Consider the following 24,092-nt stretch of genomic DNA (forward strand, 5'->3'; position numbering starts at 1 on the left):
TAAGGAGAAAAGACATCCACTCCAAACAGGTGGCCAGACCCTATGAGTGATGAGAGGGATGTTTCTTGGGAGGGACACCACCCTCACTCGACAGGATGCAGGGTTAAGCTCCCGTGGCACAAGGTTCTTTGTGCACAGCTCACCCTGCTGTAGCAGCCCAGGTGCCAGGCTTGGGCAAAGCAGTTTCCTATCACAGCAATTCTGAGGACAGCTTTGGCCAATCCCTCTCCAGACTGTCTGGATCAAAGAAGAGCCAGATGAGCCTTGTTAGCAAATGAGGTAGCCTCAGGTTATGCTAACAAGCCCATTAAGGGGGCTTATAAAGGGAGTATAGCTGGATAGCAAGGGGTGAATGAGGAAGAGTAGCAGCTTTGTCCGGGAGGCTGTTATAGAGGTGCAAGGCTAAGCTGCTGGCTAATTAATTAGAAAGATTTTCTAGTGGTGTTATGCTGTTTAGGCCTTGCTTGTGAGCTAATACCATAAGGCTGGTGATTGTGGACTCTGAGATTTTTTAGCTTGAATCATTAGGTTACTAATAAGCCCAAACCCAACAAAAGGGCATGTCTGGCTTTATCCAAATCCACAAGAAAGGTCTGTTGTGCTCAGCTGACCCCAGCCAATGCCCATCATTGTCAAGTCCCCTGTTTTCCTCAGCCACCTGCACATGATCTTAGAAGCGTAAAGACCCCTTTCCTCCTCTTCTGAGTCTGAGCCAAAGCCCACTGAAGTCAATGGAAAGAGTTGCAGAGACTTCCATGGGCTTTGACTTAGCCTCTCACCGATGGTGGAAGCTTCATTCTTGTGTGGGTCTGGCAAACCTTGTGGGTAAAAGCTTTCGTAAGACAAGATTTCTTCCCGATGAATACTGTTGCCCTGAGGAACAGAGAGTAACCGTGAATGTGGAACTATAGGGTATATCCATCTGCTGAAAGAAACCAGGCACTTGAAAATGACCGATGGATTTATACTATACCACAAGAAGATCTCTTTGATTTACCTATCCCAATGGTCACTAGGATTTTCCTGATGGTCCTAAGCCATCTTGGGTCCCAAGTCCATCCGTTCCTCAATATGGTATTTCCATGTGTTGTGTCCTCTCCTCCACTGTTAATAGTTTAAATGAAAACTGTAAATAGGGAGGATGTGGCATTTGTGCCCTTTAAATTTTCAGTTCTATACAAGATATTTTAAAAAGGTTGCTTCCCCTACCCCAGAAATGAGTTTCTTGGTTTTATTTTTCTCTTTGTTTAGGTTGCATTAGAACTCTGGTCCCAGCTTCCTTGGAAGATTCTCTGCACAGGATTAGGACATTATGAAACCTGAGTAATTGAGAAGGGAGCGCACGCTGATTACCCTACAGCTTCCACCACTGCTACCACTTTTGGAGCTGCACCAGATATGAATTACATATCCAATTTTTTTCCACGTGTAAAAGCACCCTAGATAACAGGGTTTTACTAAGGTGGAATCCTCATCACTCAGGTAATTCTGTCCTCTGATTCTTTAGGGACAGGTCACCGAGGGCTGGAGCAACATAGCCACTTCCCCATTGCTATTCCTAGTACAAGGACCCGGGTTCCATTTCCAGCTCTGCCATAGTCTTCCTGTGTGAGCTTGGGCAAGTCACTTAGTTGCTCTTTGCCTCAGTTTCCCATCTGTAAAGTGGGGATAACAGCATGTTGGTGTGGTGAGGATAAATACACGTAAGACGGTGAGAGTTCAGGTGCTATGGTAACAGGGGGTATGTAAGTACCTAAAATAAATAGATTCTTCTCTCTGATCCCACCATAAATTTCTCCTGATATTCAAGCCTACATCTCTCTTGACTTAATTTCCTTCTGTTACTCCTGACTCTTTCCCCTTCGTGCCACCCTCCCTGTCCCACCCTGGCGTGGTTTAGCTTGGCATCATTAGAGTTTTATTTATGACAATATTAATCAAATACCCCCTTCATTCAGAGCTGTGTGCAATTCCCTCTGCCTTAGTAGGGATTAGCACTAATATGCTATTACTGAGCTAGAATATGATTGTTGTTAACGCAGGGAATTCTAATAGTGATTTAGTTATTCCAGGGCCTCACATTTAGCTATTCTCTGACATTTATAAAGTTCAGGTTTAGAAAATAAATCCAGATGAAGAGAGAGAAACTTCAGCCATTATTTACACTTCATTTGCCATTTTCTGTTTGGTTGGCCCTTTGTCCCAAATCTTAAAGGGCCTGTGTATTGTATTAAGACCTAAAGGATTTCCATTTTCATTTCTTCATATGTGCATTGAGTCCTGGTGAAAGGCGCTAGAATGACACGGCTGGAGATCACAGAGCAGGTTCAGCAGGAGCAACAACCGTGCTGGCAAGTGCGTCTCCCAGGGATATTTCAGAGTAACAGCCGTGTTAGTCTGTATTCGCAAAAAGAAAAGGAGTACTTGTGGCACCTTAGAGACTAACCAATTTATTTGAGCATGAGCTTTCGTGAGCTACAGCTCACTTGAGCTGTAGCTCACGAAAGCTCATGCTCAAATAAATTGGTTAGTCTCTAAGGTGCCACAAGTACTCCTTTTCCAGGGATGTGAGTCCATTACAGGCCCAGCTAGGAAGCCTTGGCTCTTTAGCTCAAGCTGGTCATGCTTTTAGTTGGCAGTCCTTGGAGAGATCAGTTACATGAGTGAGAGGGGAATTTAGCTTCCTTGGCCCATTTGATCCTGGTCTACTGAAATGGCCAGCAAGGGGGGCATTCTGAAGTGACAATTGTAAGTGGTGGAACTGGACTGAGATCATGTAACTCCTTTCACATAGGCCGCTGAGTGGCCCATGATGCTAACTTTCCAATACTATTGACATAGGCTGGACTTGAACTGGCAACCTAGAAGTGAAAGTTCTGTCCTATTCCCAATCCCCTGCATGACCCGTTTTGCATACACAGAGATGCCATGTGGGGTTGCATTGCTCACCTGAGGCCAGGGCTGGATCTGTGGTGAAAGCTGCTCCCTATGCTGGTTTAGGCACCTATGTGGATGGTGTCCACTATTGCAGGAAAGACACAGATCTACAAGAGCAGGACTTGGGAGATAGAGTAGGGAAGGGAGAATTGATGCAGAAGCATGTAGAAAACCTTCCCCCACCCCAGCATTTGAATTAAGGTCTAGAATTAAACTGAATGCTAAGGGGCTGAGTGCTCACATCAGGGAGTTTTTACTTTGCGGTCCCAGCTGGGAAGCTAAAGCTTTGTGGGAGAGAGATGCTCCGTGGGAGGTATTTCTGCCCATGGCTGGAAGTTGTACAACTTGGAAATCTCACCCTGGAGCCTGGGTCTTAGATGTTCAGGAGTTCCAGATAGTTCTCAGCAGCCTTTTGGGAAGCTTCCCTGGACCAAACCTTGCTCAGGTCAAAGGGAAGTGAGGGAGCTCTGTGTGTGTGTGTGTGTGGGGGGGGGTAACTGCGTAGGGGCCCCTTAAATGGAATTGGGCCCAGCTCTTCAGTTCCGGTCCAAGGGTGCCCTAGTTTGGTGTAATAAGGAGGGTGGGGCTGCCCCTGGGCATTACAAATGAGAGACAGTCCAAAGGCAAAAGGAAGTTGAGAACCCAGAGTGGGAGTGCAGAGTCCAGAGCCTGGAGAGCAAAGCTGGCCTGAGAGCTTCAGGGAGGGGATGCCCTGAAGATGGGAGTGATGAGGGTTCTCGAGCAAGCAGTGCAGCCAGGCCACAAGGCAATGCCAGGGGCAGGCAGGTCATCTACAAACTGCCACAGACCGAGGAGGCTGAAGGCTGACGCTGACGCCTGGGGACAAGAGCTGGAGCCGTATCTGAGAAGGAAAAAGGGCAGAGAAAGACCCTAGCTAGAGGGGCTGGGGTGAGGCGTGGTGAGAGATGCTGGGGATTTACCTGAGGACTGGCGCCTGGTGAGAGACACCAGAGCTGTATTTGGTGTTGAAGGACTGTTGGGATTCGAAAGATTGTAGTGTTTGGATCCTGCCGGGAAATTCTGGGCTGTGGTTGTGGGACTTTTATAATAAATTAACCCCTTAAAGGGCTGTTGATAATTGGAGAGCTTGTCTGGCATTACTGGGGACCCCACAAGAAAGGGGGAAACCAAGGCAGGTGTACCTGTTTTGCTGTAGCCTGCTGCTGGAGGGCACGTCCGGCAGGGTCACCCAGGAAAGGATGAGGTACCAAGTGAGACATGATGGCACCCACGTGGGGAGCCAAGGTTCCTCAGAAATTCTAGAGCTGAGCACCCAGGAACAGGTCAAGGTGGGTTTCCCATGTTCTTGTTCTCTCTGTGTCTTTCTGTTCTCTCCCTTCCTATTCACCTGTAATGCACCCTCCACACCTCCCTCGCCTTTTGGCTTTTAAGCCGTTGACTCTGTTTCCCTTCCGACTGCTCGTCATGTTCTTTATTTGTGTACATCTCTGGGATGCCCCAAGCACCTTATTATTGTTGCAGTTTGTATTTGTGCAGACTGCAGACCACCCTTCTTCCAGGTAACGCAGATGGAGTCATGGATTCCTTTGCTTCAAGGCACATGCTGCTGCCTCTCTTGGCTGGAAATGTCTGAATGTGACAGAAGAGAAAGGGGACTTTTCCCCCCTGTCTATTTAAATGCACATGTAGCCTCGTGGCTAGAACCTGCCTCTAATCCCATCCCGTTGGAAGGATCCTCAAAGGGTAAGCTTTGAATTGCAGCTGCAGTCAGAGGAAAAAGAGAGGAGAAACAAACTCACCAGTGTGGGAGAGAAAGAAATGTTACCCTCTCCCGCAGAATATGTGGCCGCAAAAGGGTGTGATGTGGTGGAAGGAGATTAGGGCCGATTCTGCCAGGGATGCTAGATGCTGATGATAAGGAAATAGAATTGGGGGATCCCTCTAGCTGCAGCTAAAACTAAATGGGAGATAAAAGCAGACGATACTGTAGAGCAGTCTGCTTGTATGCTGAATGCCTGGCCCAGGAAGGATGGAGAGTATTAGCAGAGTCCTGTTAGCGCCTGGCAGTCTCTGGATCTCAGCTCAGGCAGAAAAGCCCATTTTAATAAGTAGCTCACGGAGGAAGGAAGCATCCTGCTTCATGACTATGAGGTAAAGCAAGTGCATCGAAATATCATGCCAGGTGCTGGTCACTGTGGGAGGGGAGGGTCCCCAGGCGAGAGGCTCCCACTGTCACGGACTGTTGGCCAAGAAGGCAGTAATGCTAGCAGTTGGTGGGTAGGCAGGGCTTTTCAGCCAAGGACCCCAAAGTGCCTTACAAATTATACATGGGGATCGCGGCTCCAGGGACTGAAATGCAGCTACCTCTGGGCAGGGACTGGCAGCTGCTTAACAGCGCACAGCAGTGCTTCACAACAATTTAAGGTCCGGATCCTGTTTCCTGGTCCCACTGAAGTCAGTTGCAAAACTCCCATTGACTTCAATGGTACAAGACGGGGCCGGGCCTGAGGACAGGAACGGAAGGAGAATGCCACATCCAGCTGAACTGTATTAACCCCTTAGCAGCGGAGGGACAGTTCTGTGGTGCATCCAGAATGCAGCTACCAGAGTCCTGTAGCTGCCTTCAGTTCCCTGGCCCAGCTCTTGCAGCTTCCCCTCCCCTGAAGGCCTTGCCCACTTCCCCTCCACACCCAGCCATCTCTGCCCCTGCCTGTCAGTCACTAGGAGTGGAGGATGAATGGCACCTGCTAGCACAGGACCCCTAGAAGACAGCTGGAAATTGCTCCAAAGACCTTCACTGAAGAGCCCTTACCTAGTCCCTCCCCAACGGCTGCCATGCTGGGAAGAGCAGTCCCTCAGAGCTCCGAATACAGCCGGTCCCGGTGCTTGGATCGGGCCAGGCCATCCAGGCAGCTGGTCTGGTAGTAGCGTGTGGCAGTGAAAACCACCCCAGCTCCAACCGAAGGCTGGCATCTGAGTTTGAGCAAAGTTGGGAAATTTTGGGGAGGGCCAGTTTAGTGGCTGCAGGAGGGAAGATTGTCCCAGCTGTGTCTTGTTGGACGGTCGCCAGTGAACTAGCACCCAGAATCCGAGCTCCTCCTTTGTAGATAGCTTTGCCTGGCTCTGATTTCCTGAGGGCAAGAGTGGCACAGACACCCTATGGATCAGATTTGCAGCTGCAAGGCCAGAGTCTCCCAGGTGCACACTGAAATTTAAGCCCACTTCTCCTCCTCCCCAGGGAGTGAATTGAGAGAGAGAGAGACCTCTTCTCACTTGCTGCTATGGGAAGTGCAGCTTCCAGGAGAGAACTTTATGTACAGGATTTATTTTCTTGCAATGATTAAAGGTAGGGAAGGGCCCAACCCAAAACCCTGCACCCAAGCAGCTCTCAATGCTGGCCCCGTCTGGCTCCAGCTCCATACAGTGCCCGATTCAGATGTGCCCACTTTTCAGGGCTGTGAATTCCTTCCCCCTGCTACAGACTGCACGCTACCCATTTTTTAAGATGGGGCCAGTGACCGAAGGGAAGGGAAGGGAGAAAGCAGGCAGAGCTGGAGAAGATAGATGGCTCCTCTGCAATAAAAAACTCTGGCTTGAGGAAAGGAGCCTCTGATGCCCAGGTGAGTGATCTGCCTTGGAACAGAGTCTGGTTCCTCTCATTCCTGTTCACCCCTCTCTGCAGCTTGGGACTCGGGTGTGACTGCAGGAATACAGGAGCTCCGTGTAACTGTCCCTGCTCTGATTCTCAGCACAGCACAGCTCCGGCCTCCCCTGTCCAGACAAAGACCAGAAAGGCAGGCCAGTGGGTGTTGGTAGCAGACAGGATCCCCCTTCCCCTCAAAACTACGGAGAGCCACGCTGCATGCAAAGTGATTCCACCCCCGCACCTGAGTGCCCCTTCAAAAGACAGACTAAGCTCCATGCCAGCTACACTCCTTGCTTTGAACTGGGGGGCGGGGGAGGAAGGGGGATTTTCTGCCCTCGGACACACCTTGCCTCTGCCGGTGCCTGCATTGTCAAGTCTGATCAGGAGGAGGATCAGTTGGCCCTGCTCCCCCTCTCTCCAGATTTAATTAACGAGCCTTTCATCTCTACCCTGAAGGAATCTGCTATCTTCTGTCTTCTTAATTAACGTTCATTAAGCAAATCAGAGGAACGTTTTCTCCCAGCCGCCTGGAAGGCTCTTAACCCTTGTGAGGCACCCAGTTTGGGTTGGCTGGGGCTGGGTGGCGAAATGCTAGGGAAGGGATCCTGGCTCTGTGGCCTCGTGGCTGTGTGACCTGATGGTGACAGCATACCATCGTGTGAAAGTCAAACCCATGCAGCTCTTCCTCCATCATGCTTGGAGAAACTGGACCAGAGCAGATGGGCAAAGGCTCCTTAGCCTGGCCGTGGAGGTACCAGGCTGTGGATCAGTTCCATGCCATTGGCATCCCAATCTGACAGAGGGAACAAGGACAATTCCTGAGCTGCCCTCTGGGTGCCCTCCACCATTCTTGTCCCACCGCTTCTCCTGCCTTGAGAAGGCTGGAGTCCATTGGCTTCTCCCCTGTGGCATTTGGAAATTCCCATAATACTTTGAGGTGGCTTGGGGTTTCCCACAGAAGAACACGGCTTAGAATGAGACGGGGGGATCCTGTAACTATATTCAAGACCCCTCCCCTGCAAGAGAACGTTATCTTTCCAGGCTCTAGCCACATGAAATGAAAGGAAGATTCCTCTGATGATCTTGCTCTCAAAGGAGGAGGAGCGAGGGCAAGCCCAAAATAATTTTGAATTCGGTCACAAGACTTATTGACCCAGAAAGACGTACTGATTAGAGATGGACATGGACCAAACCCCCTGGCTCGAGCTTATTTCTCCAATCAGCCAAGTCGAAGCTGAAGCCAGCTGTTGTCATTTGAAGGGGCTGTAAGTGTGATCGCTGACTGAAAACAGGAGCACGCGCTCCAGGGAGTTTACTCCCAGGCATGACACGAATACTCCTGAGGAAAGCAGGTGAACAATTTTGCCATGCTTCATAGAGGGGCCCCTGCTGCAGTAATCCAGCACAGACCTATAACAGGGTTCAAAAACCAACTAGATCAATTCATGGAGGATAGTCTGTCAATGGCTATTAGCCAGGATGGGCAGGGATGGTGCTCCTAGGTTCTGTTTGCCAGAAGCGGGGAATGGGCGGCAGGGGATGGATCATTTGATGATTCCCTGTTCTATTCATTCCCTCTGGGGCACCTGGCATTGGCCGCTGTCGGAAGACAGGACACTGGGCTAGATGGACCTCTGGTCTGACCCAGTAGGGCCGTTCTTATGACCTCTCGGTTAGCATCCAAAGTGGAGTCACCTGGCAGGAACTGCTCTTGCAACAGAGCAAACTGCTCTGCTGGTTACCAAGCTGTGTGCTAACTCCACTGCTTTTTCTGTGACCTATAACTGTAGCAGGATCCTGGCAAAAAGGGGTCTCTGGAAATGCTCTCTCTCTCCAAGTGTCTGCCGGATCCTGACAAACGGTGGAGTTCTCTCTGGGACATGTAAAAGATTCTGCCTCTTGCCAGCATGCCAATCAATCAACCAGTGCCTGACAAAGCCCATTCTGGGAACATGTTAACAGTTCTCTGCCAGGGTGCCAACCGGAGTGTGTCTGACGAGCCATGAAGCATGTTCCAGGACACTTCCGTGGTCCCTTGCCAGACTGTCAGTCAGCAGTGGCAACGATAAATCATCACGCACTTTCAGCCATGTCAAAGTTTTCCTTTCTCTTGGCCAGCTGTGACAACCTATTGCTGCAAATCGTACAGACCTGCTGCTGATAGAACCTCCAGTCACTTCCAGTGTAAGTCTAGTCCAGCCATACTTATCCAGTAGCAGTAGAGTGGGCCTTAATAAAGGGCTTTATGTTCTGCTCCCTTTGGATCTGCATGGGTGAACGACACTACCTTTTGTACTCAGTGCAAGTCCGGCTGTTATGCCATTGGGCAAGATGCATCCTTCACCGCCGTCATTGTGAACAGCCCTGGCACTTGCCTCTTTGCCTACCTGCTTTGCAATGGTTTCTCATTCAGATTCTCATCTAGCATAGGGTGACCAGATGTCCCGATTTTATAGGGACAGTCCCAATTTTTAGGTCTTTTTCTTATATAGGCTCCTATTACTGCCCCCCCACCCCATGTCCCGATTTTTCACATTTGCTGTCTGGTCACTCTAATCTAGCACCTTTTCTGGATAAAGTAAAACAGATCTCAACACAAGCGTTGGCCTGGCTCACTGGTTCTTGTTCATCTGTGTATCCCCATAAAACTAAATCAGTAATGTCGTCTTCGCCTGAGTCCACAAACGGCCATCACCACCAGCCACTGATCCATGGTTAGCAACAACTCTCACTGCCCAGCCGTTGTACTGGCAGGTATCCCAAAAATGTACTTCTCCTGCTATTATATGTATTATGCAGTGCCTAGAAGGCCCAACCAAGATCCCTGCCCCATTGTTTAGACTCTGTACAAATACACAGTAAAAAAAACCTGGTTCCAAAGAGCTTACAAGCAAGCTAGGCACCACAGATGAATGGTGGGAGAGAGGAAGGATTATCACTTCCAATTTTTAGCAGGGGAACAGATGCAGAGACTAGCCCAAGGTTACACAGCAGGTCTACAGCAGAGCTGGGAATTGAACCAAAATCTCCTGAATCCCAGTCCAGAACTGTCACCATGAGCTGCTCTTTCGGTCTCCCTAGTGCTTTGCAGAAGACAAAGTGGGTAAAGGAGTGGATGTTTGGACCATTCATAAAGGAGGACCAGGCTCACTGATCACAGAAGGTTTGTGCACACTTCCAACTGGGCCTGGAGCAGCTGCAGGGGCAAGGAAGAGAGCAGCTCGACAGCCTGTGCCCATCACTTCTGGACAGCACTGGACAAAGGGCTGGGTGCTCATCTTCAGCAGCTCTTCCTTGTTCCAGCCAAGGGCAGCTCTCTGGCTGCTACCGCTGCAGGCTTCAGGGGCTCCTGGTGTGACGATGTGACATGTGACGCAGCAGGGAGAGGGGAGTGTTGACCGGGGAATGTGCCCCGGGGATGGGAGACCTGAGAGCCTGTCACCTGAGCCGGGAGAGGGAGATAACACCTCTGCCCAGGAATGTGAACAGAGGCTGCAGGAGAGAGCCTGCTGGGGGGGTTTAGTTTTCTGTCTACCAACCACAGCCTCAGGTCGGATTGGCACTGTTCATACAGTTGCTCCAGTACGATTAGGTCAAGCAGGTCCTCTTTAGCTTGGGCCCCAGCCGTCCACTTGCGGGCATATCCCTGCATTCGGTTGACCAGTTGTAGGTATGTGATCTCAGGCGTTTTACGCTGACTCCGGAACCTTCTCCGGTACATCTCAGGGGTCAGCCCAAACTCATGCAGCAGGGCCTGTTTGAACAGTTCATAGTCCCCTGCCTCCAGCCCTTTCATTCGGCTGTACACCTCCACGGCTTTGGGGTCCAGTAAGGGAGTGAGAAACTGGAGCCTGTCTGCAGGGTCAACCCTGTGCATCTCGCAGACATTCTCAAAGGCAGTCAGGAAGCTATCTATGTCCTCCCCCTCCTTCCGCTGGGCCAGGAAGCACTTATCAAAGCTCCTTGCAGTCTTGGGTCCCCCCTCACTCACCACAGCCGGGGCCCCACTGCTCCTCAGCCTGGCCAGCTCCAGTTCATGCTGTCTTTGTTTCTCCTTCTCCTCCTGCTCATGCCTACGTTCCTGCTCCTTCTCCTGACGTTCCCGCTCCTTCTCCTCCTGCTCATGTTGACATTGTTTTTCATGATCCTCCAGCTCCCTCATTTTCATCTCCCTCTCCCATTCCAGCCGCATCCGCCCCAGGGATGGGGAGCTCCGCTGGGAGGATCCCCTGCTGGCTGCCGGGGTCAGGGTGCCCTCGGTATTCACCGCGCTTCCCCCAACCCCTCCCCCAGGCATAGGTAGGAAGGGTCTCGGGATGTCCTCGGCAGCAGTCTGACCCCTCCCAGCCTGGTCAGGCCCCAGGGCCCACGCTGCGTCCGCCGGGCAGCTTCCCTCCGGGACAGGGATCGGGTCATCCAAGCGATCCCTCTCCTCCAACTGGGCAATCAGCTGTTCCTTGGTGGACCTCCCAATGCGCAGCCCCCTCTGCCTGCACAGCTCCACCAGGTCACTCTTAAGGCATTTAGCGTACATCTCCCTGCTGGCCACTCACAGGCCTGGGCAGCTTTCTACAGTTTCCAGGAAAAACCCCTCGTGTGCCAGTCCTTCTTGAGGTCACCGAGCTGCAGACTCCTCCGCCCCTGGGACCGCTCACTGCAATCCCCCGGGGGACCCTGTTACTGCAAAAGTCCTTCTCTCTGGTCACACACTCCCAGGGGTTAACCGCCCCCTGAAAGTGTCTCTCTCTGAATCTTCAGCATGCCTGGTCCCCGTCAATCCCCCTTCGTTTTACTGTTCCCCAGTCACTTACTGCAGGAAGAGCCGTTCATGGGGTGCAGTACATCCCACCGCTACCACCAGTCATCGCGGAGTGTGGGGGAGTCCAGGCCCTGCACCCCTCTTCCTGGGATTCACTGAGACTCTCAGCCAGCCAGTAAAACAGAAGGTTTATTGGACAACAGGAACACAGTCCAAAACAGAGCTTGTGGGTACAAACAGGTCCCCTCAGTCAAGTCCTTCTGGGGGAGCAGAGAGCTTAGACCCCAGCCCTGGGGTTCCCTGTGTTCCTCCACCCAGCCCCAAACTGCAAACTAAACCCCCCCAGCAGGCTCTCTCCTGCAGCCTCTGTTCACATTCCTGGGCAGAGGTGTTACCTCCTCATCCCGGCTCAGGTGACAGGCTCTCAGGTCTCCCATCCCCAGGGCACATTCCCAGGTCAACACTCCCCTCTCCCTGCTGCATCACATCGTCACACCTGGGCAGAGCTTTCCTTCTGAAGTGCCCATGGTGTCAGTGACTCCCTGGCAGAGGCCCCTTCTTGCTGCTGCAGCTGCTTGACAGGCAGTTTGCATTTCTCTTCCCTGCTTTTTTTATTACATGGGGGAGCCTTCCCCATCCCATCCTGGACCCAGGCAGCTCTGTTTGGCAATAATGTGCCAGCCTGAGAGAGCACAAAGCACACCCAGAGGCCCTGATAAACTGCAAAATTTGTTCCCAAATATCCAGAGTCATGCGAAGAAGAGAGAGAAGTAGTTCTTCCCTGCCCCTTCTCTTCATCTCAGATTCTCTTCCCTCAGGGCACCCGGCAGCAATCTCCACCGCCCCAGGGCTCTTGCACTGCCCACTTCTAGCTGGCCAGCTTTTATATTTTGTGTCATTTCTCCCAGGTCCTGCCCGGGCTGGGTGGCATTGATAATAAGCAGTGGGTGGGTAAAGTGTCAGATTCTCTTCAGCTCAGTTCTTACGCTCTGGTTTCCTAGCCATCCTCCCTCCCTGAGCGTGGCCGCTCAGCTCAGAGCCTCTCTCCTGCAGTCTGTGTGCAGACCAGTCTATACCACGGCCTGGCTGAAGGGCCGGGCTCCGCGGAGCTGGGTGTAGAGGGGAGGACCGAGGTGGAGGGGGGAGGCAGACGCCCGTGTTGGGGCTTCATGCGCACAGCAGAGAGCGCAGGTTGACCAAGGCTGTGCTCCATGGAGGATGTGTCACAGCTGAGTCTGGGAGCGTGTAGGGTGTGCTCATTCTGGGGGGCTGGAAATAGGACAGCCCCCAGCTCTGCTCTTAGGGCGCGCTGTGCCAGTCAGTTAGCTGGCCCCATGCAGTGGGGGTCAGAAGGCCCGTCCCAGCACTGGCCACGAGAGAAGAAGCTGTTGGAATGGGAATGTGCTAGAGAGAGAGGGTCGGAGAAAACCCCCTGCCTGTTCGGCCTCCTTCCCCGAAACCGCTGGCCTGGCTCCTCATACCTCTCTGCCCTGCTTCCCCTCAGCTCAACTCACCCACCCCTCCTCGGCCCCACCTTACCCCACATCACTGTACTCAGTTTACCCCATGTTCTCCCAGCCCCCTCAGTCTCACCCCAAACCATCGTCCTTCCCCCCATGATCCTGTCTCCTCCCATCCCACCGCACCATGATCCCCACACACCCCAGCTTCCCTCATCCTCCCCTGCCCTCCCTTTCCCTCAGCTTCCACCTCACCCCATCTGATCTCCTAGCGGTTCCCTTGCCTCAATTCCCTGGGGCCAGAAGCCCCCTAGCAATGTACTTTGAACAGCTCCAGCCCCGAAGGAAATGGTTCCTTCCTTTCCTTTCTGTGGAGAATTCATGCTCACCAACAATCCCATTCTCCCCCTCCCCCCCTGCTCCTCCCCCCTCCCCAAAATCCATAGGAGGAAAATGACTTTTTATTTAAAGGGGAAAAAATGGAGCACAGGGAAACATCAGCTGCTTTGCTACAGGCCATTTCGCCATGAGCAGCTGATGTGAAGTTTCTCAGCACTGGGAACTCTCCCTTCCTTGAGGAATCAGTTGCAGCTGTCAGAACTTGGGTCGATACATGCTAATGAGGCTTTGAAACTGCAGTGCTGTGGGAACTGCTTTTGGACTCCCTAAGACCTTGGTAATTCACGGCTGGTCTCCAGTGCCCTCTCCCCAGTGCTGAGAGGCAAGCTGTGAGACCTAAATAAATAAATAAGAACAAAAGAAAAGGCGAGGGAGGGAGTTTAAATTATAAATAAGGGCTAAGTTTCAAGAACCTTTCCAGAGAGCTTCTAAGGGCGAGTTATTCTAACCAGGGAGCACTGCTGTGGGTAACTGAAACAGATTATAGAAAAGCAAGGAGAGCTTGTCCAGAAGGGACAGTCTGTTCTCTGTCCTACTCCTTGGCTTGGCCATCGGCTTCTATTTATTTCTGAGTGCACCAATGGGCTTTCTTCTGCTCTGGTGCTTCAGGGAACGCATGGGTGAAGAGTTGAATCTTGCAGTGAGGCCTGAAGATGGAAAAAGCTGGACACTTCCTGATCTCCTTTGGGAGGGTGCCTGGCCCCATGCCCTTGAAGGGGCTAGCAGCAGCTCCATCAAGTCTATGCTCTTTCAGCCAACCTCCAGTTCCCTTCCCTCACCTGACCCTATTCTTGAAAGTTGAGACTGAGGTGTATTGGCAGAACTGAGAGGGGGGGTCTAGGCCTGGCATAGCAAGGGGTGTTAAATCAAGGTTGAGCTGCAAGGGACAAGCTGGCGGGTGAGGGGCTGTAATAGCTGGATGTTGTCGGCTGGGACTGAGATGTCTTGGCAAAGCAGTGTGGAGGCCCAGGGCTAGACTAGCTGGGGGTGCTCCGTGGCTGGAATGAGGAGCATGGACAGAGCTGTGTGGAGATGCTGGGATGGAATAAGTGGGGTTGAGCAGGTCTGGGGTGAGGTGCATTGGCAGAACTGTGCAACCTCCGCAGAGAAGGTGGGTGCTGGATGTGACTGAGGTGCATTGGTAGAATAGTGTATAGACCTAGGACACATTTAGAGGTAAAGGTTGAGCTGTGTGTACTCCAGGGTACAAGACACAACATATGTGCCCCAAAGCTAAAGAACATTTGGGGATACTGGCAGCTGGGGTGGGAGGATTGTTCAGGGTGGAATCGCAGCCTCAGCCTCACACCTGCCTCGCTGCAGGGAGTCAGGCGTTGTGAAGTGGTTGGCATTGGGAGTGAAGTTCTCTTAGCAGGACTGAATTGATGCTGTCATTTCCCCATGGTGAGGCTTACGCTGGCCGATAGCAGTTCAGAGGCATGCACCAAACCAAGCGTCTGTGTCCATCCAAGTGTCCGTGTCCTCAGCTACTCTGTGTCTCGGCACCCACTTCTTCATCAGCACCATTATGGCAAGCCATATAGAATTTAACAGCCAGGAGGGAGTATAGAAATTGCTCTTAAAAACATATAGAATGCAACAGAAAATGCAGACTTTTTCCATATTTTGTGACCCATCCTATTGAATCCTAGCGTGGGCCACAAAGACTTATATAAAATAACTGCTCTCTGTTAAATTCTGTAGGACTCTTCCACAAAAAACTTGAAAGAATGACCAGAGGCTCCCTGTTGTGGATTATGGAGTGACGTCTGAGTGGGGGAAGCCTAAACAAGCTCCTAGCAAATCAGACAGAGGCCAGCATCTCCTTTCAGTCAGCAGCTGGGGACCATTGGGTTCTGGAGGTAAGTCTCGGGCCTCTTCTCCATTGTGGATTTAGCCACAGGAGTAGCTGAGTCAAAGTAGGTGCCCATGCCCCAGTGCAAACCCTCAGCAGACACGCAGTGCACCAGAATGAACCCAGACTTGTAAACCAAAATAAGCTGTTCCCGTGCAAGGATTGTGTTACGTGAGTGCAGCTCCTCTATGGTAGGCATTTGCATGACTGAGAAGGAGGACTTGTGGCACCTTAGAGACTAACCTATTTATTTGAGCATGAGCTTTCGTGAGCTACAGCTCACTTCATCGGATGCATACCGTGGAAACTGCAGAAGACATTATATACACACAGAGACCATGAAACAATACCTCCTCCCACCCCGCTGTCCTGCTGGTAATAGCTTATCTAAAGTGATCATCAAGTTGGGCCATTTCCAGCACAAATCCAGGTTTTCTCACCCTCCGCCCCCCCACACACAAACTCACTCTCCTGCTGGTAATAGCTTATCCAAAGTGACCACTCTCTTCACAATGTGTATGATAATCAAGGTGGGCCATTTCCTGCACAAATCCAGGCTTTCTCACGCCCCCCCCGTCCCCCCGTCCCGGAAACACACACATACACACAAACTCACTCTCCTGCTGGCAATAGCTCATCCAAACTGACCACTCTCCAAGTTTAAATCCAAGTTTAACCAGAACGTCTGGGGGGGGGGGGGGTAAGGAAAAAACAAGGGGAAATAGGCTACCTTGCATAATGACTTAGCCACTCCCAGTCTCTATTTAAGCCTAAATTAATAGTATCCAATTCGCAAATTAATTCCAATTCAGCAGTTTCTCGCTGGAGTCTGGATTTGAAGTTTTTTTGTTGTAAGATAGCGACCTTCATGTCTGTGATTGCGTGACCAGAGAGATTGAAGTGTTCTCCGACTGGTTTATGAATGTTATAATTCTTGACATCTGATTTGTGTCCATTTATTCTTTTACGTAGAGACTGTCCAGTTTGACCAATGTAAATGGCAGAGGGGCATTGCTGGCACATGATGGCATATATCACATTGGTGGATGTGCAGGTGAACAAGCCTCTGATAGTGTGGCTGATGTTATTAGGCCCTTTGATGGTGTCCCCTGAATAGATATGTGGGCATAGTTGGCAACCCCCCACAACCTGAAGCAAATACTCACCAACAACCACATACCACACAACAGAACCACTAACCCAGGAACCTATCCTTGCAACAAAGCCCGTTGCCAACTGTGCCCACATATCTATTCAGGGGACACCATCAAAGGGTCTGACGGATACCATGCTTCTTCTGGTCTCAATCTGAATCTCAGATGTCCCATGCCCATGCAGCCTGCGCTGAGTAGCAAGTGTTTGGCCAGGACGGCACCACTCTGATTCACCTCAGGGCCGGTGCTCTGTGGTTGAGACCCCTCAAACTTCAGCCCTTTCGGCTCTTGGTTTTAAATCCTCAACTGGTCTCTTGGGTGAGGAACGCATCAGAAATGGGCAGCACAAAGGCAGGTGAAGCAAAATGTTCTTTTTGCCTGAGAAGCTGCTCAGGGAATCACGGCCTGGCGCTCCTTGTAACCCCGCTGGGCTCCTGCTTCCCCGTTTGGGTGACCTATTGTTCCTCTGAGCACCTCCATCCCACCCCAGTAGCATTTCCCTGCTAGTAGCTTGACAGGGATTAATGATGGTCTGTCCCTGCCACCTACTGGAGACACTTTTCAAGTCTGAGCCTCACTAGAAGAAGAAGCTACCTCAACTCCTCAGAGCCCGGAGGCTTCCTTAAGTGCTTGGGGAAAGGGGCCTTGGAGCTCTCTGACTGCTCTGCTCAGTCGCACAAGAGGGAATGGGGATCCTGGAGTCCTGCACCCCAAACTTGCCTTCCTGCGGGGAACCAGAGAGGAGGAGTTTGGGCGGCTCAGCCCAGTCCCCGATGGGAGAGTGCCTGGCCATCGTAAAACACAGTTCAGCACAGTTGGCGTCACTTGAATAACAAGGGTGCTGGAGGTTAGGGCAAAGATGGTGTCTGAGTGACGGGGTCCCTGCAAGCAAAGCTATGCGGGGAGCCCCAAACTGGAACAGCAGGGGTGCCCCCGGTCAGCATTGGGGAGCACTGACAGTGTTGGGGGTGTGAGAGCCGAGGCAGAGCTAGACATTGTGCTCAGTGACACCCAAGGTCTCCCTTGCTCCTCAGTTTGGCACAATAAGAAATAGAGGGAGACTCTCCGTTTTCATGTAAAAAAAAGAAAAGTTTCTTTCTAGCCCTCTTCTTGCAAAGAGCCTGGAAAATGTGACGGATGTGAAACATTACAGAGCCATTGCTGGGCTGATGGGAACAGACTGCTGGGCCCTATTCCCACAGCGGGGGCCCATACGCCTTTTATGTAAAATGAGTCCGGTTTGGGGGGTCCCTCCCATAGAATCCTTCCCAGAATTCTCTGGCTGGCCTTGTGCTTTGCCACAAAGGCCCACAGTGGTGAGACCAGGATGGAGGTGGTAAGGGTGGGTCAGGACAGGGGCTTCCAAGGATGTGCTGAGGCTCTAGGTGCGCCCCAACCACAGCCAGGGCCAGACACTTTTGGGGTATCCCTTGGCATCTATAGGCCATGGAGAGAAGAGGGGCTGTGGCCTCTTTCCGTCACTCCACGTCCAGTGAAGCCTCCATAGACCCTGGCGTCAATCTTGGGCCAACAAAAGGTGAATACGTTGTCTTGGATTTAAAAATAAGCCTGTTTTTTGGCATTTCCATCAGCATCCACAAGATGGAACCTGGAGCGAGTGGATCCGAGAGTGGGCCTGCTCTGGCAAAAAAGGAGGGACCTGCCAGAGTCTCCAGAGGCTGTGACTGAAAGAAGGAAGCTCAGTGTCCTCTGAGGCTCGCCATGGCACAGGCTCCTTGTCTGTGTGTCCTGGTCTTGCTGTCCCTCGGGCCGTACCCTGCCGCAGAGGGCATGGACTCTTGCTACGACCCGTGGGGGCAGGCACAGCACTGCACGCCCGCCTTCGAAAATGCAGCGTTCGGCAGGGAGGTGTGGGTGACCAACACGTGCGGCTCCCCGCCCGAGGATTACTGCCTCCAGATGGGAGCCCGGGACACCACCAAGCTGTGCCACCGCTGCGACGCGGGAGACCCCTTGCTCCACCACAACCCCACCTACCTGACCGACTTCCACAGCCAGGAGCAGAGCACCTGGTGGCAGAGCCAGTCCATGGCCTTCGGGATACAGCACCCCAACTCTGTCAACATCACCCTGCACCTGGGTAAGCGCGACCGGAACCGCCCTTTCCCAGGGAACCTTCTGCTTTCAAGGGGCCTGGCCCAGAGTGGCAGGGGCTGCTGGAAAGAGAAGGCCCTTGAAGTGAAGAGGGAGTTGGCTGGTCTGGTCGTCTAGGATTATCCCCCACCTGCCCCGAGAGAGAGCAACATTATACACATGTATAGATGAGATTAAAAATGTGAGCTGGACCTGTGGGAGGAAGGATGGCCCAGTAGTTGGGGCATTAGTCTGAAACTCAGGAGAGCCAGGCTGAGTCTCCCACTCCACCATTCCTTGCGTGACCTGCATCTTGGCAGGGGGTTGGACTAGATGACCCTGATGGTCCCTTCTAACCCTGTGTTTCTATGATTCTATGGCTTTGGCCCATGCAATTAGAGGGATGACTGCAGCCCACCTAGGCATTCCCATGCTGGCTTTACACTAGTTAGTGTGGATAAAAGGAGTGGTGAAGATGCCCCCGTAAGGGCCAACCATGCAAGTATGTACCCAGAGTCCCGGTCAGGCTTGTACAGCCTCTGCGCCCTCGTCTTCACTGCTATGTTTAGCCATGCATGTATGGCTAAAAAAGCTAGTGCATGTATGCATGTTGCAGTCGCCCCTTGGATTGCAGTGTAGACGTACCCTTAGCCTCTGCATGCCTCAGCTCCCTATCTATACAGTGGGGATAACAGCACTTCCCTGCTTCTCAGGTGCTGTGAGGATAAATGCATTGAAAGCTGTGAGTTTCTCTGGCGCTGCGGTGATGGGAACCAGATAAGAACCTTTCTAGAAATAGCTGGGCCCATAGTGAAGTGGGGCAGGGCACTGGAAAGCGGGGTTTGTTTATGGCGAAGGGGGGACAGACTGCATAGGGCCCTGCCGACTGAATGGGATAATGTGATCCAGAAGGCATGTGAGTCCCAAACTGGCAAAACACCTTTCCCATGCTGCCATTTGCCAGCTGCATTTGTTCAGCCTCAAAACAACTGTGAAAGGATCATAGACTGTATCCTAAGTCTTTGCACTTCTATAGCACTTTCCATCCGTGATTTTATGAAGAGTAATTAGTGGAGCTGCATTCAGCCCCTGTGCCAACCATCAGTATTATGATCTCCAGCTCACAGATGAGGAAACCGAGGCACAGAAAAGTGAAGCAACTTGCCCAAGGCCACACAGTCAATCAGTGGCAGAGCAGAGAGTAGGTCGCAAGAATTTTGGCTCCCAGTCCAATGTGGTAACAACAAACCCCTTTTTTTTCTCTTGGGGAAAAATCATTATTTTCCACAGAGTTATATGTTGAATTAAATGAATTGCACAGGTATGTAAAAACAGATGGGATTCTATATAGCCAATAACACTTGGGTATTCAAAGTAGTCACCAACAGTTGAAGGTGTATGGTAGCTTGTGCTTCCTATTTAAAGCATCCGATGAAGTGAGCTGTAGTTCACGAAAGCTTATGCTCAAATAAATTGGTTAGTCTCTAAGGTGCCACAAGTACTCCTTTTCTTTTTGCGAATACAGACTAACACGGCTGCTACTCTGAAACCTTATTTAAAGCTGTGTATTATGGGCCGGGGTCACCAATGTTCTCTGTCAGTTTTACACTAGTGTGTATCTCCATTGACTTCAATGCAGTTCCAAGGGTGTAAAACTAAACTAACATGGTGGTGAATCAATTCCTATGGGGTAGGTTTTCAACTGGTGTAAAGGAGCATAGCTCTGATTTCAGTGGAGCGACGCCAGTTTCCACCAACTGAAGATCTGGCCCATATATTTCAGATATTCTAAAACTGTCCCACTTTTTCAACAGTTAAAATGTAAGGGCTTATGCCTTCTATTATAAATAAAACTGAAAAGGTTTCCCTGCTATATAAACTCTCCTGGCAATTAGCCACCTCCGCAAATATTTTCATTCTTTCATATCCTGCCATCCACATTCTGAATACAAGAGATTACAGAGAGTCATTGTTGGAGCTAAACAAATAATAAATAGTAATAATAACAGCCAAAAGCTGTCAGAGTGTGTGTCTGTTTAGCTTGGGCTACTCTTGGGGGACATGCAATGGTGCATTTCCCAATGGAAGCAGTCGATAGCACCGCTCCTGCAAAGCCATCAGGGTGGAAGGTTCGTGCTGTGGCCACTGATTCCTAAGGGAACAGTGGGGGTAAGGGCGGAGGGAGACAGGAGCAGCTTGTTTCCAAGAGAGGTCACTCCTTTCCCAGCCCCCCGTGAACAGCCAGGCAGACATCTGTTCTGAATCGCCAGAAAGTTAGGACTGGGCTTCCTGCCTGGGATGAAAGGCGACGCTGGAGGAGCCGAGAAGCGCTCATTCCACGTTCCACCTCCATAAAACCCGGTTTTTCCTTTTACAGCTTCATAGATTGTAAGGCCATAAGGGATCACTGTGATCATCTAGTCTGATGTCCTGCGTAAGACAGACCCAAGACTTCTCGGAACTAATTCCTGCTTGAACTAGAGCAAATCTTTTAGAAAAATATCCAAACTTGCTTTGAAAAAATTCCAGTGATGGGAAATCCAGCACAGCCACTGTTAAGTTGTCCCAACGGTTCACTACCCTCACTGTTAAAAACTTTTGCACCTTATTTCCCCTGTGAATGTGCCTTGCTTCAACTTCCAGCCAGTGGATCTTGTGATAGCTTTGTCTGCTAGACTGAAGATCCCTCTGTTATCAAATGTGTCTTCCCCAAGTAGGTATTTAATAGACTGTGATCAAGTCATCCCTGAACCTCTTTGTTAAGCTTAATAGAGTGAACTCCTTGAGTTTTTCAATATAAGGCATGTTTCCCAATCCCTTAATTATTCTTGTGGTTCTTCTCTGACTTCTCTCCAAGTTTTTTTTCCCCAACATCCTTCTTGAACTATCAACAGCAGAACTGGACACAGTAGTCCCACAGTGGTCACACCAGTGCCACATAGAGGTAAAATAACCTCTGTACTCCTTCTCGATATTCCCATGATGAAACATCCAAGGATCACATTAGCTCTTTGGCCACAGCATCAAACTGGAAGCACATGTTCAGCTGATTATCCCCTCAAATCCTTTTCAGAATCATTGCATCCCAACATAGAATTCCCCATCCTGTAAGTATCACCTACATTCTTTGTTCCTAGATATGACTTTACATTTGATCTTATTAATATGCATAATTGCTTGCACCCAGCTTTCCAAGGGATCTGGATTGCTCTGTGTCAGTGTCCAGTCCGCTTCATTATTTACCTCTCCCCCAATCTTTACCTGCCAACTTTATTAGTAATTATTTTATGTTTTCTAGGTAATTGATAAATTACCTTGTTAAATAGCATAGGACCCCACTAGAAACATACCTGATGATTCCCTGTTTACATTTATATTTTGTAACCTATCACTTAGCCAGTTTTGAATCCATTTAATTGTGCCATGTTTTTGTATTGTTTTAGATTCTTAATCAAAATGTTGTGTTGTACCAAGTCAAATGCCTTACAGAAATCTAAGTATATTACATTGCTGTTATTACCTGTATCAACCAAACTTGTAATCTCATCAGAAAAGATGATGAATTAGTTTGAGATCTGTTTTTCCATAAACCCATGGTAATTAGCATTATTTATATTACCCTCCCTTAATTCTTTATTAACTGAGTCCTGTATCATCTGTTTTTTGACTGGCTCATCCTGTTTACCCTTTTAAATATTGACACAACAGCAGCTTTGTGTTAATCCCCTGGAACTTCGCTAGTGTTCCAAGAATTATTGAAAATCAACATTAATGGGCCAGAGTGCTACTCGGCCAGCTCTTTTAAAACTTCTGGATGCAAGTTAACAGGACCTGCTGATTTTAAAAATGTCCTGCTTCCGTAGCTGCTTTATAACACCCTCCTTATAATCTATGAAACATCTCTCTGTGCCTAAGAGGGGGAAGGAGGAGCCAGTTTGACTCTTAAGGGATGGATCCTTGTGTAGCAACTGTTCATGTCATTGAGGACTAATGTGTGGCTTCTCCATCTGAGGGTACAGCTGAGAGTGTAGGTGGATGTGACACTTATATATTACAATAATACTCAGCCCATCTATAGTCCTTTTCATCCAGAGACCTCAAATAGTTTTACTGACTTAAACAGTTTAGCCTCCCAGCCCGGTGGATCTTTCTCATTTTACAGATAAGCAAGCTGAGGCCCAAAGAGTAAGCAGCAGAGCTGGGAATAGCACCAGGAGTCCTGTTTCCCATGCTCCTCCTCTACCCGCCAGATCGTGCAACGTGCAGTGCTCATTTTCTTCCTCTATGCACAGTTTGCTGCTTGTCGGTTCTTTTACTCCTCCCCTCCCCTCCGCCCCTGCTGGGCTACTAACGGAAAATCCTTATGTGCCAGAATTTTTGTTGGTGTTAGCCACGTCTGTAGTCAAATGAATTATCCAGATTCTCACGAGAACACAGTTTGGCCCATTAATTTTATCCTAGTGTCTTGGGCCAAGAGCAAACTCCAAAACCTTCTCTGATGTGCAGTCTTTTATTAATCTGATAGCCTGGAGATTGAACCTGGGATCTCCGATTCCCGCTGCTCCCGCCGTCTGCTACTTAGCTGGAATCTAAGCTGATTCTGTGAGGGTCATTCAATGGTTGTTTATTGACACAGTGCAGAGACCAGCTCCCCTCCCAGAGGAAATTGTTTTGCGCATTGACAGCTGTGACCTCCTGCCATTTTGGTAAACGCCCCCAAGGAATTTTCTGTCTGGGAATAAACCCACCCAGGGTGTCTGGAATTCCACCCCAAAGACCTTCAGGAGTCCTACATGAGACCAGGGTGTGAGTCTTTCCCAGGACAGGCAGGACATGGGCATCATCAAGGCAAGCTTCAACAACGCTGCCCGTCCAGTGTGCCTCTGCCAGGATGGATTGATTTAAATCACCAATTTTAATCATGATTTAAACAGCATGGAGTTAACCTTGATTTAAATAATCAATTTTTAATCTTGATTTGCACTTGTACTTAGTTGGTTTTTTTTTCCTAAAGAAGACTTGATTCTCATTGGTTGGTAACCACTGAATCATGTTGATTTGCAACTAAATATAGCTTTAGCCTAAATTTGGTGCTGCTTTTTTTGCTAACCAGGACAATACACTGTATCTATACATATTTCTTTAAGCAATTATATAGCTTAACATACATGTATTCAGATTTGTAATTTTTACTTTTTTTATTGTTAGAAATGGTGATTGATACATTTCTTATTTACTAGATGGGAATTATTTCTTTTACTCATGATTTGCATCAAGCTGTTTGGAGGGAAAATGAAATTAAATTAATGCACAAAAACATTTAAATTTTTTAGAATTAGTTAAATTAAACCTTAAATGTGCTGGATACACAAGAAAAAAAGTTAATCAAACCATCTTTTGCATTTAAAACTGACTGACTTATTAAACAAAGGAAGTGTTATCTGTAGTTAGTGAATTAAGATGATTCTTTCTGATCACCATGTCCTTCAAGATTTTAGAATTAGTAGATCTCATCCCCTCACACCTCACTTTCATCCATAAATTGGGAGAGGAAAACAATTTTTTCTAATGTTTCAACTCCCACCGGGTTTCTTGACTTTGAATGAATTAGTCATTGAACTGAACAAGTTGAATAAACTGAAATGAAGAATATATTCTCACTGCATCTGCAGAAGAGGCCAATGCTGTCAGAAACTGGTTTTGTACTTCAACGAAAGGTGGTTCCAGGTGCTGAGCCAGTGACTTCCACCAGCTCAGTGCTTTGACTTTTGCCTAAAACTTTGTCAGCAAACATGTACTGCCTAAT

General features: G+C 49.7%; 2 protein-coding genes across 4 annotated transcripts in view; both read left to right on the forward strand.

The window, feature by feature from the left end:
- The window catches only part of AIF1L (allograft inflammatory factor 1 like), a 158,765-nt gene that overhangs the window by 67,431 nt on the left and 67,242 nt on the right, over positions 1-24,092 (forward strand). The gene's annotated exons all lie outside the window — the stretch shown is intronic.
- LAMC3 (laminin subunit gamma 3) overlaps positions 17,886-24,092 on the forward strand; it is a 45,112-nt gene continuing 38,905 nt past the window's right edge. For all 3 annotated transcript variants that reach the window (XR_012665221.1, XM_048823197.2, XM_048823198.2), the window contains exon 1: positions 17,886-18,293. Coding sequence is in view for 2 of the 3 variants with exons in the window: in XM_048823197.2 (XP_048679154.2) it covers positions 17,915-18,293 (379 nt within the window). In the remaining variant the exon portion in view is untranslated. The remainder of the gene's footprint in view (positions 18,294-24,092) is intronic.

The sequence above is a fragment of the Caretta caretta genome, chromosome 16 (assembly GCF_965140235.1).
Source record: "Caretta caretta isolate rCarCar2 chromosome 16, rCarCar1.hap1, whole genome shotgun sequence".
Classification (NCBI taxonomy): domain Eukaryota; kingdom Metazoa; phylum Chordata; order Testudines; family Cheloniidae; genus Caretta; species Caretta caretta.